This window comes from Dasypus novemcinctus, chromosome 11 (assembly GCF_030445035.2).
Source record: "Dasypus novemcinctus isolate mDasNov1 chromosome 11, mDasNov1.1.hap2, whole genome shotgun sequence".
Lineage (NCBI taxonomy): Eukaryota > Metazoa > Chordata > Mammalia > Cingulata > Dasypodidae > Dasypus > Dasypus novemcinctus.
Genome location: NC_080683.1, coordinates 82,863,872 through 82,886,515, shown reverse-complemented (window position 1 = coordinate 82,886,515; position 22,644 = coordinate 82,863,872). Strand labels below are relative to the sequence as shown.

General features: G+C 42.5%; 1 protein-coding gene across 1 annotated transcript; it reads right to left on the bottom strand.

The window, feature by feature from the left end:
• Window positions 1–661: 661 nt before the first annotated feature.
• MTRES1 (mitochondrial transcription rescue factor 1) lies at window positions 662–22,120 on the bottom strand. The gene is made up of 4 exons (XM_004478725.5): window positions 22,043–22,120; window positions 18,914–19,398; window positions 16,248–16,320; window positions 662–1,191 (listed from the first exon to the last, which is right to left on the bottom strand). The coding sequence occupies exons 2-4, from the start codon at window positions 19,384–19,386 to the stop codon at window positions 1,012–1,014; spliced, it is 726 nt and encodes a 241-aa protein (XP_004478782.1). The 5' UTR covers window positions 19,387–19,398; window positions 22,043–22,120; the 3' UTR covers window positions 662–1,011.
• Between the last annotated feature and the right edge of the window lie 524 nt (window positions 22,121–22,644).

Sequence of the window (22,644 nt, the reverse complement as noted above, 5' to 3'; positions counted from 1 at the left end):
TCACTGCTAGGAAACATTATTGACATAATGCCCTTTTCTTAGATAATGTATGTGTGTGTCCCTTCTAATAGTAATCATTTTTTAGGCTTGGTCCCCCTTTACAGCACTTTTTTTTCACAATTAGAATTACTAGTCTCTGAGCCTTTATTGTCTTCACTGATAAAATCTATTTCCTAGTTTCACCTGAAAACTAAACCCTAGGTTATAGCAGGGGTCATCAAACTTTTTCTGGATACAGTCAGATGGTAAATATTTTTGGCTTTTTAGATCACATGTAGTCTCTGTACTATATTCTTGTTTTCGTTATTTTTTAAAAATACTTAAAAAATGTAAAAAAAACCAAAAACAACTATTTAGCTCAAGGGTCATAAGAAGATAAGCCTCTGCCTGCCTTAGTTTATCAACCCCTGCCCTCAACAATTAATTTCAAGTGGGCCCTAACTAGCCCATGATGGAATTAGTTGGAATGTTACTCAGCAAGTCTGCTGAAGACAAACTGAAAGAAACTAAGGCCAATATGTTGGTAATTTGGAGGGAGGTTAAGAATGGCCTCTCCAAGGGCTTCTTCCCGAAAGAGAAGCAGCAGCCTTGACTTTGCTTCCGTGCCTGAACCTGCAGAAACTGGACTGGCAGGGATAAAATGGAAATAAAAACACTAAGAAACAACAAGGCCAGTTTATTTTACAATGACTTGTGAAGTAGTTAATGAGGGAAACAGCAGGCAAGTCATTAAGAAATTCTCTGGGCTTATCGGAAGCTCAGCGCACATCTCACTCTGGGCAAAATGGTTCTCATGCTGCTGGGGAGTCCAAAATGAGCACAAGTCCAGCCCGCAAAGGCGCACAGGCCACTGGGAGCGTCTCCAAGGTGAAGGTCCCAATTTCAACAAAATCCTCGGCAGATTCCACAAATGGTAAAAGAACTTTATTTTAGTAAAAATGTCCTCTTTTAAGCTGGCCTCTCCCCTCCCCCACCACTAGGAAGCAGCTTTATCCCCACAAAGCCATCCATCTATTTAGACACACTCTTCTTAGGCAACTTTAACTTCTTCCACAGTCGTAACATCACTCTGTATTTATCCTTTTCAGTCTTCTCTTCAAACACTTTTTTCAGGACAATTCTCATCACTGTCTCTGTTTCTGCTTCTTTATCTTCTCCAATGAGGAGATCTAATGTATCTCCCACTTTCACCTGAAAATTAAAAGAAAACCGAGCCTTTATTACATTTTGGCAAACTCAGGCCAAGGCAAACATCTCTGCCTTTTCAGTTTTCAATAAGTGATCCTCAGCCAGAGGAGAGGCAGGTCAGGAGAGCTCTGATTCCTTGTAACAATCAGTTCCTAGAGCCTTGCGCTGAAAGGGCCTCACTTGGAGGAGGCCTCAAACACACGTAACAGCCAGTGTCTTCAGGCCTAGATCACTGGTTGTGTGGGGAAGTTCCCTGTGTTTTGTGGTTCAAACACAAACCCCTACTGGATGATTTAAGGAAATACTTGAACACAGTAACACTGGAAAAGAACACAGAAAGTGGGGCACAGTCTTACAGTGTGAGCACAGTAATCACTTCGTGCGTACTTTCCAGTGTGACATCTTCACTTGTTTCAACCCAGATAAGCAACATAAACTGGGGATGGGGAAGCGTGTTGGAAGTCACTGTGGAACGATGGCCAGCTGGACCTCTTAGGAAAATGCAAGTAAAGAAACTGCTTTTCCAGCCTTCCCAGTGATGCCACATGATCAAGGAGGACATGGCTCCATTCACAAAGATGGAATGCCACGGAAGGTAGAGTTAGACGGTGACTCAACAGTTAAAAGCGCTGAGGTCAAACCCATTCTTGCCCAACGCAGTGGCTCTGGCTGAGAGAGTGCAGGACATGCCCTGGGCAGCCATGTCAGCTGAGCCTGAGGACTCAGGTCCGTGCTGCCAGGCTGCGGAGGATTCCAGAGGATCTGTCCAGTGACTCGAGAAGGGGCTAACCCTACTCAGATGCCACCTGCTCCCTCTTGTCCTAAAACATAAGCCAAGGATGATCTGGGGCCATCTTGGGACCCTCAGCATGGCTTCCACTGGGAAGGCAACCCCATGTGTAGGCCATGGACACTAGGTGAGCACATGTGGCCATTTAAAGCCTTCTGGAGGCTTCTGTTTAAGAATCATGGTGCTGAATGGAGACTTTTACCTTATTTTCCAACTCATGTCCTCTGAAACAAAGTTGTAATTTCACCTAGTGAGAACACTTACACCTCACTGGGAGGAGCCCATATACAGTCTCCTGCCCACTGAAGGCTTCTGCAGGCCCAATGCTCCGTCGAACACACTGCCACACACACCTGCTCTGCCAGGACACCACACTGAGGAGCTGAACGATAAAGACACACAGGGGCAGACTGTAACCCACTGACTTCCTTCGCCCCGGGCTGGGAGGCAGAAAGGCTCACACCACAGCTAGGCCTCAAGGCTGCTTCTGCCCCTGGGTGTGGAGGAATGAATGGTTGTTCTTAAGTAACATCTGGGGGACCTGCCTCTTGTAGTTCTGCTGGGTCCAATTAAAAAAAAAAAAAAAAGACCACCTCAGTTTATCTTTCTGGACGTTTATAAATCAAATACAAGGAGAGATACAAGGCTTGATAATTCTGTTTTAACCTTTTGGGGGGCATATTTCATTAAAAATCATCTTTAATAAATAACATATGCATAGGGTACAACATTTAAAAGTACAAAAGGACATACAGAGAAAAGGCAACCCTTGCTGTGCATCCTTTCAGCAATAGCACGATGCCTGCCCCTTAAAAGAAGAGCAGGCTGGTGTCAATCTCTCTGGAAAGTGAATCTCTCTGGGTGCTTACTTTGCAGGCAAAAAATAGAGAAGGAATGTTTCTCCTTTCCCAGTTAACCCCGGAGGATGGGGTTTGGGAAGGCTACAATCCCCATTACTTTGGGCTCCAGACTCATGATTTAATTCAGCAGCTACGCAGCAGCTACAGGACTCTCAGTCCCACCTGATTTGCTGCTCACAGAAAAGCTCTGCTCCGCTGCAGGAAGTCGCCCTAGAGCTGCAGCATCAGATGCGTGCCTGACCTGATGGCCTGAGCTCAGCAGTCAGGCCCAGCTCCACTCAGGCAGGCCCAGGAAGGGGAGGGCTGCTTTATTCCCCTCGGAGGCCCCGTCAGGGAGGCCCCGTCACTGGAGGCCTGTCACTTCTTACGTGGGAGGCTGGGGACAGCAGACACAAAGCAAAACAGGCTGGGATTAGGGCTGTTCCAAATATCTACATTTCAAATCTCCCCTTAGCAGCAGTTACCATGGCTACCAGGCCTCTTAGTAACAAGACAGCCAAGTGTTAATACTGGCCCTTTCCTTTGCTGACCCTCAGGAGAAATCTGGAAGGCAGCCGAGACAAGAGAACACCCAAGGCAGAATGAAGTGGCAATTAGGCTGTAGTTAACAATATCTCAAATCAAGGGGAGAAAAGAGGCTTGTGGGGTTTGTAAATGAGGACCTGGCACAGGGGCAGCATGTGAAGGGAGTAATCACTCCTTACTCCAAGAACATGCTCTTGTCTTTGGAATACTGTGGCTGAGGAGGAGGGGGATGGGCTATAATCTGGAAAGAGCCATGAAGGGATGCGAAGGGCCTGTTCCCTGTGCCTGTCTGGAGTGCCTGGATTCGTGCAGCTCACTGAGCAGTGACTGACATGCCACAGCCTGAACCTGCCAGGCAAGTGGGATCACGGGGCCTTGGATTTAGGAAGTGCGTGACAGTCACCAAGGAGTTTCCTTTTGTCCTGTCCACGTAGCTGCAAGGACCTGGATGATCCCGGGGAGCAAGGGTTCTGAAGAAAGCCTCAGTGCTCACTCAGATCCAGTGTCACCTAGTGCTGACAGCCTTAAACCATCCCAGGTTCCAGGGGAACAGGGTGTCCTGATCCTCCAACCCCAGGGTATTTTCATATAGGAGAGCAGCTTAAATAAAAACAACCTCCAATAGCATGTCTAACTTTCCTGGAATATTTGTTCCCTGGATGCTGACACCTCTCAGTGAATTCAATTATATCTTCCAATGCCTCATACATACATCTTGTATCTTCCAAACTTTTTAAGGGTGCCTGCCATATACCTTAAAAAAAAAAAAACCCTATTTCAAATTCAAAAAAAATAAAATGACAGAAAAAGGGAGCTCAACAAGTTATGGAGGGAAGCGGATGTGGCTCAAGCAATTGAGCTCCCACCTACCACGTGGGAAGTCCCAGATTCAGCTCCTAGTGCCTCCTGGGGAGGACAAGCAAGACAGCAAGCTGCCATGACAGGCAGTGCAGTGAGCTGATCAACAAGATGATGCAACAAGGAGACACAAAAGTGGAAGGACAGTGAGAGACACAGCGGAATGGGGAGCCGAGGCAGCTCAGGAGATTGGGTGCCTCTCTCCCACATGGCAGGTCCTGGGTTCAGTTGCTAGTGCCTCTAAGAGAGAATATGAGCAGACACAGAGAGCACATGGTGAGTGGGCACAGGGAGCAGGCAGTGAGCACAAACAATGAGGGGACAGGTAATAAAAAATAAATCTTAACAAAACAAAACAAATTACAGAAGCATTATTTCAAGAAAAGTTCTGTCCAGGCACTTTCATCTCATCTAATTCAAACCACTAACTCAGTTGTTCCTCTAGTGTTCAGAAAGATACTCATATGAACACAGGTTAGTTAAATGACATAGTCAAGGTCTTCTTATTAATGAAACAAATGAAGAGGAAAAATTCTTAATCATATTCATATCTCATAAAACTAAACATGTCTATTTTTTACTTTTAGCATTACTATAGTACCAACTTTGCTTCTGCTACAAAAACATTACAATATTGTCATTAACTGTAGTCTATAAATTACATTAGTTATATTTTTCCCATGTATTACCACATTCTTAACACCTTGTAGGAGAACATTCCTGTATTTATTTTATTAACCACAATCCGTATCTACTGCCAATATAATCCTTATTATACATTCCCTATATTGTCTTCCAGCTATCATACATTTTTTATTGTATTTTGTTAACTTTTACTATTACCGTTTTTTCCAATTATAAAAGTAATAGAGGAGTGACATCACACAATGGCAAAGTGGGAAGCTCTGGGGTGGGTTCCCTTCACTAAAGTAATGAATGAGCAGGAAAGAAATTGGAATCAACTATTTTGCAGCCCTGGAAACTGATCAGAAAACTTTTGATGATCAGGGGAGTGACTGATGAAGAGAGGCTGCTAAGCTCTTGTACGTGAGCAGCAGCATGTGTGAACCTGCAACTGTGCTCCATTCCTCAGTCCTGCTGTGGCTATGGGAATAGTGACCCGAGTTCCTGGAGCAGCTAGGAACTGGCAGCTGGATGGGCAGTGGGGACCTTGTCCTCCAAAAATCTGGGGTGGCACATTTTGGTTGGTAGTGCCTTGTGGGACCAGCATGGAGGCTTGTGTTGGTTTTAGCCCTCTCAGATTGCAGCAGCTCTCCTTGGTGGTAAATATTGGAAGATTAAAAAGGACCGTGCCTTTCCTCTTGCCACCCCCCACTCCCCACCCCCTTTTGGAGCCAGATATTGAATGAAATCTTTGTCAGGTCACTGGCTGACTGCAGAAATAACGGAACAGAAACTTTAGTGACCACATGGAATACTCACTAGTTTGGAAAAGTCACAATGGGCAGCTCCAGCCCTCAAAAAGCAAAAATCAATATTAAAAGGAGTGAGAGAATCAGATTTCCAGAGTTACCAAATAATAATACTCAGAATGTCTAGTTCTCAAAAAAACATTACAAAACAGGGAAGTGGATATGGCTGAAGGGATTGAGTTTCCGCCTACCACACAGAAGGTCCCTGTTCAGATCCTGGTGCCTCCTAAAGAAGACAGCAAGCTGGCGCGATGGACAGACATGGCAAGCTGAAGCAACAAGAGACATAATAAGAAAAACATAATGAGAGACCCAACAAAGCAGGGAATGGTGATGGCTTAAATGATTAGGTGCCTCCTCCCACACTGGAGGTCCCAGGTTCAGTTCTTGATGCATCCTAAAGAAATAAGGAAGATGAACAGACACAGCAAGTGCAAACAATGAGGGGGTAGGGAGAAATAAATGTAAAAAATAAGACTTAAAAAAAATTACAAAACATACAAAGTAATAGAAAAGTATGGCCTATTCAGAGGGAAAAAAAAATGACAGAAATCATCCCTGAGGAAATCCAAGCATTAAAATTATTAGTGAAAGACATTAAATCCACTGTCTTAAATATGTTCAGTGAACTAAAGGAAATCATGAACTAAAGGAAATTAGGAAAATAATGTATGACAAAATGAGAATATCAATGAAGACATAGAAATTATTTAAAAAACCAACAGGGAAACGGACTTGGCCCAGTGGTTAGGGTGTCCGTCTACCACACGGGAGGTCCGCGGTTCAAACCCCGGGCCTCCTTGACTCGTGTGGAGCTGGCCCATGAGCAGTGCTAAAGCGCGCAAGGAGTGCCCTGCCACGCCGGGCCCCACATGCAAGGAGTGCGCCCCGTAAGGAGAGCCGCCCAGCGCGAAAGAAAGTGCAGCCTGCCCAGGAATGGCGCCGCCCACACTTCCCGTGCCTCTGACGACAACAGAAGCGGACAAAGAAACAAGACGCAACAAATAGAAACAGAGAACAGACAACGGGGGAGGGGGGGGAATTAAATAAATAAATAATAAATCTTAAAAAAAAAAATAACAGTGACTAACCTCTGCATAGGGTGGAATCTTGGTGCCTTTCCCTAATTTTAAAAAAATAAAAAAATAAATAAAAAATAAAAAAAAATTTTAAAAAAACCAACAAATTCTGGAGCCAAAAAGTACAATAACTGAAATGAAAAATTTAAGAATCAGTGAACTTGATAAGATGACTGAAATTATCCAGTCTGAGGAGCAAAAAGAAAAAAGAATGAAGAAAAATTAACAGAGCCCAAAGAACCTGTGAGACGCTATCAAGTGTACCAACAAATGCAAAATAGGAGTCCCAGAAGAAGTGAGAAAGAGGCAGAAAAACACTTGAAGAAATGACAAAAAGTTTTCCAAATCTGATGAAAGACATGAATATACATATCCAAGAAGCTCAAAAAATTGCAAGCAGGAAAAATTCAGAGACAAATTATAGTCAAGTTGTCAAAACCCAAAGACAGATTTTTGAAAACAGCAAGAGGACTGACTTTGTGGAATCCTCAGTAAGGTAAACAACCAACCACCTACTGCAACTTCTCCCCCTCAGATGGTTCCCTTGTCTGTTTGCTAGTTGTTTTTGCTTGTTGTCTGCTCATTGTCTGTTTTTTTTTAGGAAGCACTGGGAACCAAACATGGGACCTCACATATGGGAGGCGGGCACTCAACTGCTTAAGTCACATTTGCTTCCCTGTGCGTTTTGTTTTTGCCTGTTTTCCTGCTCATTTTTTCTCATTGTCTGCTCATGGTTTATCTGTCTTCTTTAGAAGGCACTGGGAACTGAACCTGGGACTTCCCATGTGGGAGGTGGGCACTCAACTGCTTGAGCCACATTTGCTCCCTGTAAGTTCTTGTAGATGTTTTCTGACATTATCTTCTAAGAGTTTTATGATCCTTTTTTTTTGGGGGGGGGGGGTACTGGGGAATTGAACCCAGGATATCGTACATAGGAAGCAGGAGCTCAACCACTGAGCTATATTTCCTCCCCATGATCCTGGCTTTTATGTTCAGGTTTTTGATCCATTTTGTGTTAATGCTTGCACAAGGAGTGTGATAGGGTCCTCTTTCATTCTTTTCGTTATGGATATCCAATTCTCCCAGCACCATTTGTTGAAGAGACTGTTCTGTTCCAGAAAAGTGGACTTAGTAGGCTTACCAAAAATTGGTTGACCATAGAGGTGTGGGTTTTTTTCTGAACTCTCAATTCTATTCCATTAATCAATGTGTCTATCTTTATGCCAATATAATAATGCTGTTTTGACCACTGTAGCCTTATAATACACTTCAAGGGCAGGAAGTACGAGTTCTCTGACTTTGCTTTTCTTTTTTAGGATGTTTCTGGCTATGTGGGTCCCCTTTCCCTTCCAAATAAATTTGGTAATTGACTTTTCTATTCCGTAAAGTTGGAATTCTGACTGGCATTGCATTGAATTTATAAATCAATTTGGGTAGAACTGACATCTTCACAGTGCTTAGTCTTTCAACCCATGAACATGGACTGTCCTTCCATTTGTTTAGGTCTTTGATTTTCTTTAGCAAAGTTTTTGTATTTTTCTGAATACAGATCTTTTCCTTTCCTGGTTAAATTAATTCCTAGCTATCTGAGTCTTTTTGTTGCTATTGTAAATGAAATTTTTGTCGATTTCCTCAGCATGCTCATTACTATTGTATAGAAATGCTGATTTTTGCATATTGATCTTGTATCCTGCCACTTTGCTGAACTCATTTATTATTTCTAATAGCTTATTGCAGATATTTCAGGGTTTTCTACATAAAGGATCATGTCATCTGCAAATACTGAGAGTTTTACTTCCTCTTTTCCAATTTGGATGCCCTTTTCTTTTTCTTGCCTAACTGCTCTAGCTAGAACCCCTACCACAGTGTTAAATAACAGTGGTCACAGTAGGCATCCTTGTCTTCTCCCTGATCTTAGATGGAAAGCTTTCAACCTCTCCCCATTGAGTACAATGTTAGCTGTGGAATGTCCTTTATTATGTTGAGGAACTTTCCTTCAATACATAACTTTTTTTTTTTTGCTCCCCTTACCACTGCACCCGCCCCCCCCCCCCCCGCCCCGTTGTCTGTTCTCTGTGTCCATTTGCCACATTCTTCTGTGTCTGCTTGCATTCTTGTCATGCAGGACCAAGATACTGTCACTTTTCTTGTTGTGTCATCTTGCTGCGTCAGCTCTCCATGTGTGCGGAACCACTTCTGGGCGGGCTGTGCTTTTTTGGCGTGGGGCAGCTCTCCTTAGGGAGCACTTCTTGCGCATGGCAGCACTGCACATGGGCCAGCTCACCACACAGGCCAGGAGGCCCTGGGTATCGAACCCTGGACCCTCCGTATGGTAGGCGGATGCTCTATCAGTTCAGCCACAACCACTTCCCTCTTTACCTAATTTTTGAAGTGATTTTATCAAGAAAGAATGCTGGATTTTGCCAAATGCCTTTTCTGCATCAGTTGAAATAATCATGTGGATTTTTTCCTTTGATTTGTTAATGTGGTATATTGTGCTAATTGATTTTATGTTGAACCATCCTTGCATACCAGGAATACATCCCACCTGATCGTGGTGAATAATTATTGTGATATGCTGTTGGATTCTATTTGCAAATATTTTGTTGAGAATCTTTGCATCTATGTTCATTAGAGAGATTGGTCTTAGTTCTTGTCAGCTGAAGGGGTGCTGATACAAAGTAACAGAACTCTGTTGGTTTTTATAAAGGGTATTTATTTGGGGTAGAAACTCACTGTCACAAGGCCCTAAAGAGTCTAACTCAAGGTTATTTCTTTACCCAAAGTCTGTTGCCATGTGTTGAAGCAAAATGGCAGGTGATGTCTGAGAGAGTTCAGCCTTCCTCTTCCTCTTAAGACTCCACTGTCCCAGCGTCTTCCAATCTCAGCTGTAGGCTGGCATAAGGCTCTTCTCTCTTCCTCAGGCTCATTTCTTTCCTGCTCTGGTCTCTTCACAAAGTCAGGTGTAAACTCTCAAGCTCATCTATCTTCCTGGGTCACAGGATCCTCTGTGTATCTTCTCTGTATGAGTCTGTTTTATCAGCCTAAGGAGGCTGAGACTCAATGCTGTCACATGCTAATGACATGGTTGAATCAAAGCTCTACTCTTAACATAATTTAATCAGATATATCTCAGCTGAATCTAATACAATCAAAGGGTATCACACCCAGAGGAATAGACCAGTTTACAAACATAATCAATATTTCTTTTTGGAATTCATAAATAATCTCAAACTGCCAGTCTGTAATTTTCTTTTCTTATAGTATCTCTATCTGGCTTATGTTTTAGGGTAATGTTGGCTTCAAAAAATGTTTTTGGGGAAATGGACTTGGCCCAGTGGTTAGGGCGTCTGTCTACCACATGGGAGGTCTGCGGTTCAAACCCCGGGCCTCCTTGACCCGTGTGGAGCTGGCCCATGTGCAGTGCTGATGTGCACAAGGAGTGCCGTGCCACGCAGGGGTGTCCCCCGCGTAGGGGAGCCCCACGCGCAAGAAGTGCGCCCGTAAGGAGAGCCGCCCAGCACAAAGAAAGTGCAACCTGCCCAGGAATGGCGCCGCCCACACTTCCCGTGCCGCTGACAACAACAGAAGCGGACAAAGAAGCAAGATGCAGCAAACAGACACAGAGAACAGACAACGGGGTGGGGGGGGGGAGGATTAAATAAATAAATAAATTTAAAAATAAAATAAAATAAAATGTTTTTGGTTTTCTGTCCTTTTCAATTTTTTTGGAAGATTTTAAACTGGTATTTATTTGAGGTAGGAATTACAAATACCAGGCCATAAAGCATAAGTTATGTCCCTCACCAAAGTCTATTTTCACATGTTGGAGCAAGATGGCTGCAGACGTCTGTGAATATTTTAAACTCACCATTATATTTGAATAGTTTTAAAAGATAAAAGAATTCTTGGCGGCAGTTTTTCTTTCAGTACCTTAATTACGTCATACTCATGCCTTCTCACTTCCATAATTTCTATTTATTTATTTCTCTCCCCTTCCCCCAGCCCCAGTTGTCTGTTCTCTGTGTCCATTTGATGTGTTCTTGTTGTCAGTGGCACAGGAATCTTTGTTTCTTTTTGTTGTGTTATCTTGCTGTGTCAATTCTCTGTGTGTGTGGCGCCATTCCTGGGCAGGCTGCACTTTCTTTCATGCTGGGTGGCTCTCCTTATGGGGTGCATGGCACTCCTGCATGGCAGGGCACTCCTGGCGCGCATCAGCACTGCGCGTGGGCCAGCTGCACACGGGTCAAGGAGGCCCGGGGTTTGAACCGCGGACCTCCCATGGGGTAGACAGACGCCCTATCCACTGGGCCAAGTCCGCTTCCCCCATCATTTCTAAAGAGCAATCTGCACTTAGACTTACTGAATGTTCCTTTTATGTATGTGATGTTTTGCTTTTCTGTTCCTGCTCTCAGAAATTTTGCTCCATGTTTGACATTTGACATACTGAATATTATGGTCTTGGGGTAGGTCCATTTGGATTTTTTCTAATTGGAGTATGCTGTGCTTCCCAGACACATACATTCATGTCTTTCATGAGAGTTAGGGATGCTTTTTGCCATTATTTCCTCAAACCCCCATAACACGTATGTTGTTGCACTTCATGGTATCATTCAACTCCCTGAGCCCCTGCTCAATTTTTTCCATTCTTTTCTCTCTCCATTCTTCTCTCTTTTCAAGTTCAGTTGTTCTTTCCTCTACATCATTGATTCTTTCATTCATAATTTCAAATCTTGTTGTGCCTGTTTTTTTTTTTTTAAGGAGGTACCAGGGATTGAACCTGGGACTTCATATATGGGAGGCAGGTGCTCAACTGTTGAGGTACATCTGCTCCCTCTATTGTATTTTTTTTAAAATTTATTCTGGCCCCTTTGCCACCTGTGCTCAGTGTCTGTTCTCTGTGTCCATTTGTTGCACATTCTTCTGTGTCTGCTTTTCTTTTCTTCCTGTCTTCTCCTTAGGAGGCACCAGGAACCGATACTGGGACCCCTGACGTGGGAGAGAGGCATTCAATTGCTTGAGCCACCTCAGCTCCCTGGTTTGCTGCATCTCTCATTGTCTATCCTCTGTGTCTTTTTTTTTTCTTCACTTTTTTTTTTTTAAAAGATATATAGATCACACAAAATGCCACATTAAAAAATAGAAGAGGTGCTCCCATATACCCCACTCCCCCCTCAACTCCTCCCACATCAACAACATCTTTCATCACTGTGGCACATTCATTGCATTTGAAGAATACATTTTGGAGCACTGCTACACTCATGGATTATAGTTTACATTGTAATTTATACTCTCTCCCAGTCCATTCAGTGGGTTATGGCAGGATAGATAATGCCCTGCATCTGTCCCTGCAATATCATTCAGGTCAACGTCAAGTCCCAAAAATGCCCCCATATCACACTTTTTCTTCCCTTTCCCTGCCCTCAGCAGCTCCTGTGGCCACTGTCTCTACACCAATGACATATTTCTTCCATTGCTAGAGTCTGTGTCTCTTTTTTGTTGCGTCATCTTGTTGTATCAGCTCCACAGGCCAGCTATCCACAGCACAGGTCAGCTCTCCTCAGCATAGGTGAACTCGCCTTCACCAGGAGTCCCCAGGAACCAAACTTGTGACCTCCCATATGGTAGACAGGAGCCCAATTGCTTGAGCCATGTCTGCTTCCTGCTATAATGCTCTTAAATTATTAGTCTGTAGTTTACTTTTCTTGTAGTGTCTATTTGGCTTTTATGTCAGGTAATGCTGAACTAGTAGAATGAATTAGGAAGTATTTCCACTTGATTCCATTTTTGTGTAAGAGTTTGAGAAGGGTTGGTGATTTCTGCTGTGTCTTTTTCTGTGTTCTTCTATGTATCTATTAATACTTCTGTGTGTCTCCTTGGTTGTCCATTTACAGAGCCCACAAAGGGGATGAGGACTCAAACTTAGTTGCCCTAATGATGTGGTCGAATCAAAGCCCTAACCTTAACATAATTTAATCAAAGGCATCTCAGTGGAATGTAATACACTCAAAAGGTATCACACCCAGAGGAACAGACTAGTTTACAAACCTAATTTCTTATTTTGGAATTCATATATAATTTCAAACTGCCACAGTGGTTAAACCTAGGAAAAGCAATGAATGTAATATAATACATTAATAGAGTCAAGGGAAAAAACTACATTATCATTCCAATTTTTACAAATTCAGCATCTTTTCAGGATAAAAGAACTCAAAAGATGAGGACTAGAATGGAATTTCCTCAACATAACTGAAGGTCATTATGAAAAGCTCACAACTAATATCAGACTCAAGAGTGAAAGACTAAAAGCTTTTCCCTCGGGATCGGGAACATGACAAGGATGCCTACTTTCACCACTTCTATTCAACGCAGTACAAATTTCTAGCCACAGCTATTAGGCAAGCAAAAGAAATAAAAGGCATCTAAATTGGAAAGAAGGAGTGTACCCTGCAAGGAGAGCCACCCCATGCAAAAAAATCACAGCCCACCCAGGAGTGGCACTACACACACAAAGAGCTGATGCAGCAAGAGGATGCAACAAAAAAGAGACACAGATTCCTGGTGCCACTGAGAATGCAAGTGGACACAGAAGAACACAGTGAATGGCCATGAGAACAGACAATGGGGGGGTGGGTAGGGAGGGAAGGGGAGAAAAATTAATAAAATAAATATTTAAAAAATAAAGAAGTAAAACCATCTGTTTGCAGATGATATGCCTTTATATGTCAAAAACCCTAAACAATCAACAAAAAATCTTTTAGAGCTAATAAATGAATTCAGCCAAACTGCAGGATACAAAACCAATATGCAAAAGTGAGTTATATTTTTATACAATAGCAATGAACAATCTGAATAGGAAATTGAGAAAACAACTCCATTTACAATAGCACCAAAATGAAAAAAAAAAAACAAGTAACAAAAACAACTTAGGAATAAAATTAAGCAAGGAGGCAAAAGATTTATACACTGAAAACTATAAAACACTCCTGAAAGAAATTAAATAAGACCTAAATAAATGGAAAGACATCCCATGTTCTGAGATTGGAAGACTTAATATTGTTAAGTCTTAATATTGTTAAAAATACACCACTACAAATATATATACTCATGATATAAAAATAGAGAACCTAGAAATAAACCCACACATACATGTCAATTGATATTTCACAAGGATAGCATATCCATTCAATGGGAAAAGGATAGTCTTTTCAAAAATGTTGCTGGGAAAACTGGTTATCCACATGCAAAAGAATGAAACAGGACCCTTAGCTTACATCATATAGAAAGATTAACTCAAAATGGATCAGAGACCTAAATTTAAGAGCAAAAACTATAACTCTTAGAATAAAACACAGGGGAAGTCTTCATAACCTTGAATTTGGCAATGGTTTCCTAAATATGACATCAAAAGCATAGGCACCAAAAGAAAACAGATAAATTGTACTTATTGAAATTACAAGATTTTGTGCATCAGAGGACTCAACTAAGAGAGTGAAAGGACAACCCACAGGGAAGCGGATGTGGCTCAACCAGTTGGGCACCTGCTTACCACATGGGATGTCCCGAGTGCCTCCTAAAGAAGACAGGTGCCACACCTGCTGCAACCAACTAGATGCTGCACTGCTGCAATGAGCAGATGCCTAATGTCATTAGACATTAAATAGAAATCAAAAGCACAAAAGACACTACTTAACACCCCCTAGAATGTCTATTATTAAAAAAATAAGATATAACAAGTGTAGGAAAGGATGTGGAGAAACTGGAATCCTCATGCACTCCTGGTAGGAAAGTAAATGTTTCAACGACAACAGAAAAGGTTTGGTGGTTTCTCAAAAAGTTTTCAGAATTACCACATGTCCCTGCAATTACACTGCTAGGTATATACCCCAAAGAACTGAAAACAGGGACTCGAACAGACACCAATGTTCGTAGCCACCTATTCACAACAGTGTAAAGGTAGAAACAACTTAAATGTCTAACAAAGGATGAATGGATTTTAAAAATGTGATAAATACATACAATGCAATATTATTCAGCCAAAAAAAGGAATTAAGTTATGATACAAGGTATAACATGGATGAACCTTGAAGATAACATGTTCAGTGACACAATCCAGACACAAAAGGGCAAATACTGTATGATTCCATTCATATGAGGTATCTAGAATAGGTAAATACATACAGACAGAAACAGAATAGAGGTTAATATGGATTGGGGGATGGGAAATAGGAAGTGATCATTTAATGGGTACTGAGTTTCTGTCTGGAATGAAGAAACAGTTCAGGAAATAGTGGTGAAAGTTACAGAACACTGAGTGTACTCAATGCCACTGAATTATACACTTAAAAATTGCTTTAAGCTATGTATATTTTATCACAATAAAAAAAGAAAAAAGAAGTAAAATTGTAGAAAATATAAAGCATGAAGAAAATTAATATAACCCACAATAACCCATGCAGAAATAAATACTAGTAATTTTTTTTTTTTTGAGATCCCAGGAGCTGGTGATTGTATCTGGGACCTTGTACGTGGGAAGCTGGCACTCAATCACTGAGCAACACTGGCTCCCGAGTTGGTTTTCTTGTTTGTTATGCTTGTTGTTTTTGTTTTTTTCAGGAAGCACCGGGAACCGAACCCAGGACCTCCCTTGTAGGAGGCTGGTGCTCAACTGCTTGAGTCACATCTGTTCCCTAGTAATATTGTTTTAATTCTAGACTTATAATTTATGTTTACAAATAAAGTTTTAACAGAATTTATATATATGATTTATTGTTACAAAACTGGAATCTGTAAATACATTTTCCTGTAACTGACTTCTTTCACTTAACAATAGTATTGATATGAACTTATCAGAAAATAATGGAATATCATTTTGGATAGTTGTCCTGTGCACAAAGAGCTATACCCAGCAATTGCTTTGTGGGTACTGCTGAGCTGAATTCTGTATCTGCTCAGATAATACTGGGCCAAAGAAAATCTCCACATGGATCAAATATTTCTCTTTAACCTAATTATTATGATTTCTTGGCAGCTAGCATTAATGATGTAGAAGTTTAATTAATGGATTTTTGCCAGTTCTGGCTGCAACTTGTCCTAAAATTAAAAAAAAAAGGAGGGGGAAGGCTCATCAAAGAGTCATTAAGGGGGAGCGGATGAAGCTTGAGGGGTTGAGCGCCTATCTCCCATGTACCTACTAAAAACAAACAAAAGGGCCAGCTCTCACTGGGGAGCAGATGTGGCTCAGTGGTTGAGCACCTGCTTCCCATGTACGAGGTCCTGGGTTCAGTCCCTGGTACATCCTTAAGAAAAAGTCATTAAGGCTACAAAAGAAGAAGAGGTCTGTGTGACTAAAGGTTGCAGGTGATTTTCACTAGCTTGACCATGACCACATAAGATCTCAGAGAAGATAAGGCAGATATACACATTGAGCATGAGGAAAAATTTGGATAGTATTGAGGGCTGGCAGAGCATCACACAAAAAAATCTGATTGTCATTATAGGTTTGATAGCTCACCGTTCTGCTTTTCTTCCATAATTTTTCCCCATTCAGCCTGAGCTCACCTTTGTAGAATGCATCTTCCACTTTGCTATTAAAAAAGAAAAAAAGTAAAATGCTTTAAAATAGAAATATACTCAAAATAATTATATTTCAGAGAAACACTGCCATTCATATTTATTCTGGCAGTGACCAACACTCACCAACAATCTCCATTCTGGGTGCTAGAAAAGCGAAAATCAACTGCTCCCACAGTAACTACCACAGGAGCCCAACAGCACTTCTGAAAAGATGCTGAACTGCTGTAAAGATTTGCTATGACTACCACACAGTTAATTAGTACTCTGATGGGGCTTTCAGAGAAGGTTGTCACGCTCCATTCATGGCCTAGGGCCCTGGGGTACACCACCGATTTGCTGCCAAGCCTATAGCCCCAGTGATTCAGGACTGCCAAAGTAAGCAGGTACTTCCTTTCCGATTCCTGCTCTGTACTCTGAAAGAAAATCCAAAAACCACACATATGGGGAGGCCATTAAGAAACCCTCTGCTAGTGTGCGCTGAGGCTGGGGAAATCCCAATCCAGCTGCTACTATCTCCCTGAATTTAAATACCTGGGGCAACGAGACGAGGGGAACATACAAAAAGCAATGCCTTTCATTTCGATGACCTGATCCAGTAACTGACATTGGGGGTTCTGCTTAAGGAAACAGTAGCTACTACTGTGAGGAGAGGGAGAGACCACTTTTTGAGTATGCCAAATTTTAGAGAAAGTTCAGCAAATCCCAATTAGGGTGTCAAGAGGGAGGCCTGTAGGCTCAGAGTCATCTTTACGAATTTACTAGCTTTAAGGATTAAAAAATTAAACTACAACATTAAATTAGTCACAATGGTGTCGATTATACAATGAAATCTTTTTGAATTTATTATTCATATCTCAATTCTTACCTTTCATGCAGTAGGCACACAATCAATGTTGGCTAAATATCCCCATGTATTATATATGAACACATGCAGTATTTTCATAATAGCTTATATGGAATACCTACTATGTGCTTGGCATGTTATTAGTGCTTTAGATAGATTATATAGTACTCATGAAATCCTTTTAACAAACTTCTCAAGTAGGTTTTTAATTTTATTTTATCTTTCCCCTCCCCTCCCCCACCCCCACTGTCTGCTCTCATGCCCATTCACTGTGTGTTCTTCTGGGTCCACTTGCATTCTCGGCTGCACCAGGAGTCTGTTTTTATTGCGTTACCTTGCTGTCAGCTCTTCGTGTGTGCAGTGCCACTCCTGGGCAGGCTGCGCTTTTTTCATGTGGGCAGCTCTTCTTGCTGGGTGCACTCCTTGCGCATGGGCTCCCCTACACGGGGGACACTCCCACACTCCCACATGGCACAGCACTCCTTGTGTGCATCAGCACTGCACGAGGGCCAGCTCACCACGTGGGTCAGGAGACCCCTTGAACCCTGGACCTCCTATATGGTAGGCCGATGTTCTATCAGTTGCCACATCTGCTTCCCTCAAGTAGGTTTTATTTCCCCATATTATAGGTGAGGAAACTGAGGCACAGAGAAGTGACTTGCCCATAGTCACACACAGGCAAGGATTCAAACCCTAGTAGTCTGGCTCCAGCACCTGCATTCTGCACCACCACCTTATCCTGCCTCCCTTGGTCCTAAGTAGTATTTCTCACAGTGCACTATTTGTGAAAATCAAGTACACCTTATGCTTGTGATATATAATCTAATGTGCTGATGCCATTCCTCCTCAAGAAGCTGTTTTTAAATCCATGATTCATCGTACGGTCAACTGTGTCTTAGAATGAAGAAAACATGGCACATGGGATTGTGAGCAAGCACTTGACTTTTTTGGACATCAGTTTTTTATCTATAAAATGAAATCATTCAAAAAGGTTACTGTTGTAGCTTGATATTGTTTATGAATTCCAAAAATAAATATTGGATTGTGTTTGTAAACTTATCTTCAGAAGTTTCACTTTTACTTGATTAAATTTAGGGCTTTGATTGGGCCACATCAGTAAGCTGCTGAGTCCTTCCCACCAAGGGAGTGCGGACTCAAAGAGAAAATGACAAGGCAGAGGAGTTAGTTGGAGTTTTTTGATGCTGGAGTCCCAGGAAGTAAACATAAAGAAGAACACAGAAGGAATAGAGACAGCTCCATAGGTACAGCAGAGGCCCTGGGAAGAAAGAGAGCCTGACAGTCTACAGCTGACCTTGTGGAGAGACCAGAGCAGTTAGCTATGCCCGGAGAGAAATGAGCCCTGGGAGAGCGAGCAGACTCATCTCAGCCTACAGCTGATACTGGAAGAAGCTGGAACTGTGGAGCCTTAAGAGGAAGAGAAAGGCTGGACATCAGCAGCCATCTTGCTCCAATACATGGCAACAGACTTTGGTGAGAGAAGTAACTTATGCTTTATGGCCTGGTAACTCTAAGCTTCTAACCCAAATAAATATCCTTTATAAAAGGATATAAAAGACAACAGATTTCTGGTATTTTGCATCCGCACCCCTTTGGCTGACTAATACAGTTACCTGTAAGGTCCTTTTATATGTATGGTTACTCTTCACCATAACATGGGCCAAGTGATTATTTGTAACATTACCTTAAAATAACCAAGAAGAAGATAAATGGATTTATAATAAAACAGGCATCATACTCACTTTCTTCCAACATCTAGCCCAGATTTCAGGATAATATCATACCGAAAAGACTGCACAACCCTTTCTAGGTCTTTATAGTCTTTGACCACAGTGGGATCATCCTCAGGCTCCTCTTCTTGCTCACTCATCTCATCATGATCCCTCTCTTCATCAGTGTCAACTTCATCTTCTACTTTGTGTAGAGTCTTTTTAGTGGATTTTTGAGAGCTCATCTTGCTTTTGAGTCTTAAGGAAAATGGAAAAACATATTCTGGAGATATTGAAAGCCCTGGGAATCTCAGTGAGAAAATATTATGGAAAAGTGTTTTATAATTGGATGCATTTAACCTGGTAGGTGAAAAATAAAAGTATCGATTCCAGGAAGCACAGGGTTTGTATGAAGAAGGTATTCCTTGGAGTGCTCCCCAGAGTCCAATCCAGGCATCTGGCTTTCTTAAAACACCTGCAGGCAACCTGACACTAGTCATAGCCATGGCGCATGTAACCTGGAACAGACAATAATTCAGTTTTATTTCAAAAGTGCAGTGGTGTCGCATTCTTACAACATAAACCATACACGCCATTAACATTGTAAACACAGTACTATACTAGGCTCTCCCACTAGGCTGCACATTCCAAGGACCACACAATGAGTCTCTCAGCTGTCATTAACCTGTTTACCTCATAAGGCTGCCATGAGGAGCAAATGAAATAGTGTGTGAACTGGTCCTACTCTCCCCCTCCCAAAAATTAGCTTTGATTATATTGTTTCCTAATGAAGACTAATATTAATAGTTCCCAATGTTTCATTTTCTCAAAAAAAAAAAAAGTCTCATGGGAAAACTGTTTACTGATATATCTTTCAATATCTTTACAATACTGACTTTGCCAATGGGGGACACCAGATTGTGATTTACTAAAACCCAAATTGATTCCCTAAACTTTATTTCAACGGCCAACTCCAGCGAATCAGAGCTAGGAATGAACATATTGGACATATCTGCATTTTATTTCCTTTTACATCTCCTTCACACTGTTTAATAGAGGGATTAACTAGCAGAGAAGGAAAGAGCCTGGAGACGTAAAACTGGATAATTGTTTCCTGAGGTCTCACGTTACTGATATGCCAGACAGCAATCAATTCCTACCCCTACCCCAAATGCAGCAGAAACCACCTTATGATGATGGAGGCAGAAGTTCTAAGTACACCCAAGATGGTTTTGGAGACAGTGATTCCATAATGCAAGACGTTTCCATATGGCCAATACCCTCAAAACTTTGAATCCACAAATGACTTTCCTTTGTGCCAAGGTTATATTTTGGGACTGATTTCTTTGATAATGATTGTCAAGATTTCCCTCTCTACTTTCCCTTTAATCACAAAGCTGACAACAGCAATTACCTGTAAGGCTCACTCAAAAGCATATAGCTAGCTACTCCCAATTTATATTCGTTCACATTTTGGGTCTTATTTTTCCTGGCATGAATGAGGCAGACACAACACGCTCCAACTCTATTATCCCCCCATTCTTGGGCCCCCAATTTATGTCTGGGTTTTAAATGAGAAGGCAAGCTCAATTTAAAAGCTGCTCTTCAACAGAACTATAATTGAAAATAAATTAAAATTTTAAAAGAGCTATGGAATACTCTAAAATACTGAATAGAAGTTCCTTGAAGCACTTTCAAGAAAAATATTGCCAGAAATTATTTTCCACTTATATTCTAATTTAACAGAAAATGAACACTACCCATTCATAGAAAGAACTTTAAATTTATATAAGCAGGGATAAAGGAAGAAAACAGCATATTTCAGGAGACCCTAGACTTGTATTTCATGGATCACTACAATAAAAATTTAAAACAAACCAAAAAAAAAAAAAAAAACCACAAGAAACTAACAGCTACTCTTCTACTCTTATTTTGCCAAAGATTTTTTAAAAATTGCCACTATCCCTACAATAATTTCATGAAAGAAAGAAGATTTCAATGCCAAAAGTCTAAGAACATAATCTCAGAATTGCTCACTGTTGCCCTTACCCCAGATAACTGTGTGGATAACTCCTCACCTTCTTAAAGTCTCAAACGTCAGCTCAGCAAGGTTTACCCACTGAACAGGCATCTTGCTCTCCCAATACTCCTTACCCTGCTCTACTTTCTTCTCCCATAACACTTACCACTGTATAACATGTTATGTAATTTTACTGGGTTTTGCCTGTCTTCCCAGTAGACTATGAACTCAAGGGTAGCAATCTTTACCTGTACTTTTTTCCTCTGTTGAATCTCAAGCACCCAGAATAATGCTTGACAGATGGTAAATACTTAATAGTTGTGGAAGGAAGATGGATCAGGAGGGCTAGAATGAACTGGGAAAAGAACGCACAAAGATGTGACAGGAGTGATGGGGCAAGGGGCCTTGCATACCAACACATGGACTTGACCAGAAAGCATGGGAGCCGCAGGAAGATCTTAAGGAGGGAAGTGATCCTAGAGGATCACTTTGGCAGTGGTGTGGTAGTCAGTAGGAAGGGGATCGCGGCAGGAAGCCCATGGGAGACTTCTGGTGAGCCCTACAGGAGCGGTATCATGTGTGCGCACTAATCCAAGGCTGTAAGAAAAATTACATCTGGAATCCAGAGACAACTCTGCGAATCACTGCACGTTCCTGGGTCTGTTCACTGTTACACGAAATGGAAAACCAGGTCTAAGTACTTTCAGGTCTATTGTTAGTAATAATAACTCCCCTTCTGGAGTCCTCGGACGCTGACAGCTGAGGAAGGGCCAGGTTCTCCCCGCTCCCTCACCACCCCTCCAGGCTGCGCACCTTCCCCGGGTCGCCAAGGTCAAGGGCAACTGGCCAACTTTACGCCCAGACTCCCAGTCTACGGCTGAAGCCAGCGCAGCGGCCGGCCCGAGGGGCAGGCAGCTTTGGTCCGACCGACTCCCACCGCCCCTGCAACCCACGGGGTGACCCGCTGAGGGCCCGGCCCGAGAGGCTCACGCGGAGGAAACTCCGCAGCGAACAGGAGTGCACCATGCCCCACATCCACAGGTACGCGCGGTGAAGCAACGGAGGAGGACCGGGCACCTGGGCGAGGGCGGCGCGGATGCCTGGACAGAGGCGGGGCGGCGCGCACAGTAGGGTGCAATTACCTGCAGGTCGGGAAAACCGACCCCTCTCACCCTCCCATCCGCGGCGCCGACCGCCGGCCTCTGGGCCGCCCTTTGCCTTGCCCCGCCCTTTGCCTGTGCCCCGCCCCTTCCGCCGGCGCCGGCGCAGAGAGAGCGGGTCGGAGCAGCGCGCGGGCGCGGCTTAGGCGTCGTAGCGACGCCTGCTGGAGGCCGCGCCTGGGAGGATCGCGCGGGAGGAACCCCGGGAGGGTGGTTCAGCGTCTGCTGGGTGAGGAAGCCCCGGAGGCTCTGTGTGGTTCCCTGTGACCGAACAGAGCTTATACTGATGAATCCATCGATTCTTTGGGGTCAACACCTCCTTTGAACATCTTTGAGCGTTATGGACCTTGTCCCCAGGAAAAGCACGCACATGTCAGAATTTACTAACGATTTAAGGTATTTCAAAACATCTTTTCAAGAAAAAAACATATTAAAGGAGGTCGAGTAACACCCGTTTGTCCAGATTACCTGTCATGTAGTAGATGATTAGATGGCAAATAATTAATCGATCAATGCCCGTGGAAATACCGATTTTCATCGGACCTTGAGGAAACAGCTCTTTTGTGATGTAATTAAATGAACCA

What these genes read in the sequence shown, in the direction of transcription:
- MTRES1 (XM_004478725.5), bottom strand. Translation starts at nt 19,386, where the DNA reads ATGGCTATGACTAGTGTCAGGTTGCCTGCAGGTGTTTTAAGAAAGCCA. An exon ending in GGGCTAGATGTTGGAAGAAA is followed by an intron (nt 16,321 to 18,913) that starts GTGAGTATGATG and finishes CTTTTTTAATAG; the next exon opens with CAAAGTGGAAGATGCATTCT. An exon ending in TATGGAAGAAAAGCAGAACG is followed by an intron (nt 1,192 to 16,247) that starts GTGAGCTATCAA and finishes TTTAATTTTCAG; the next exon opens with GTGAAAGTGGGAGATACATT.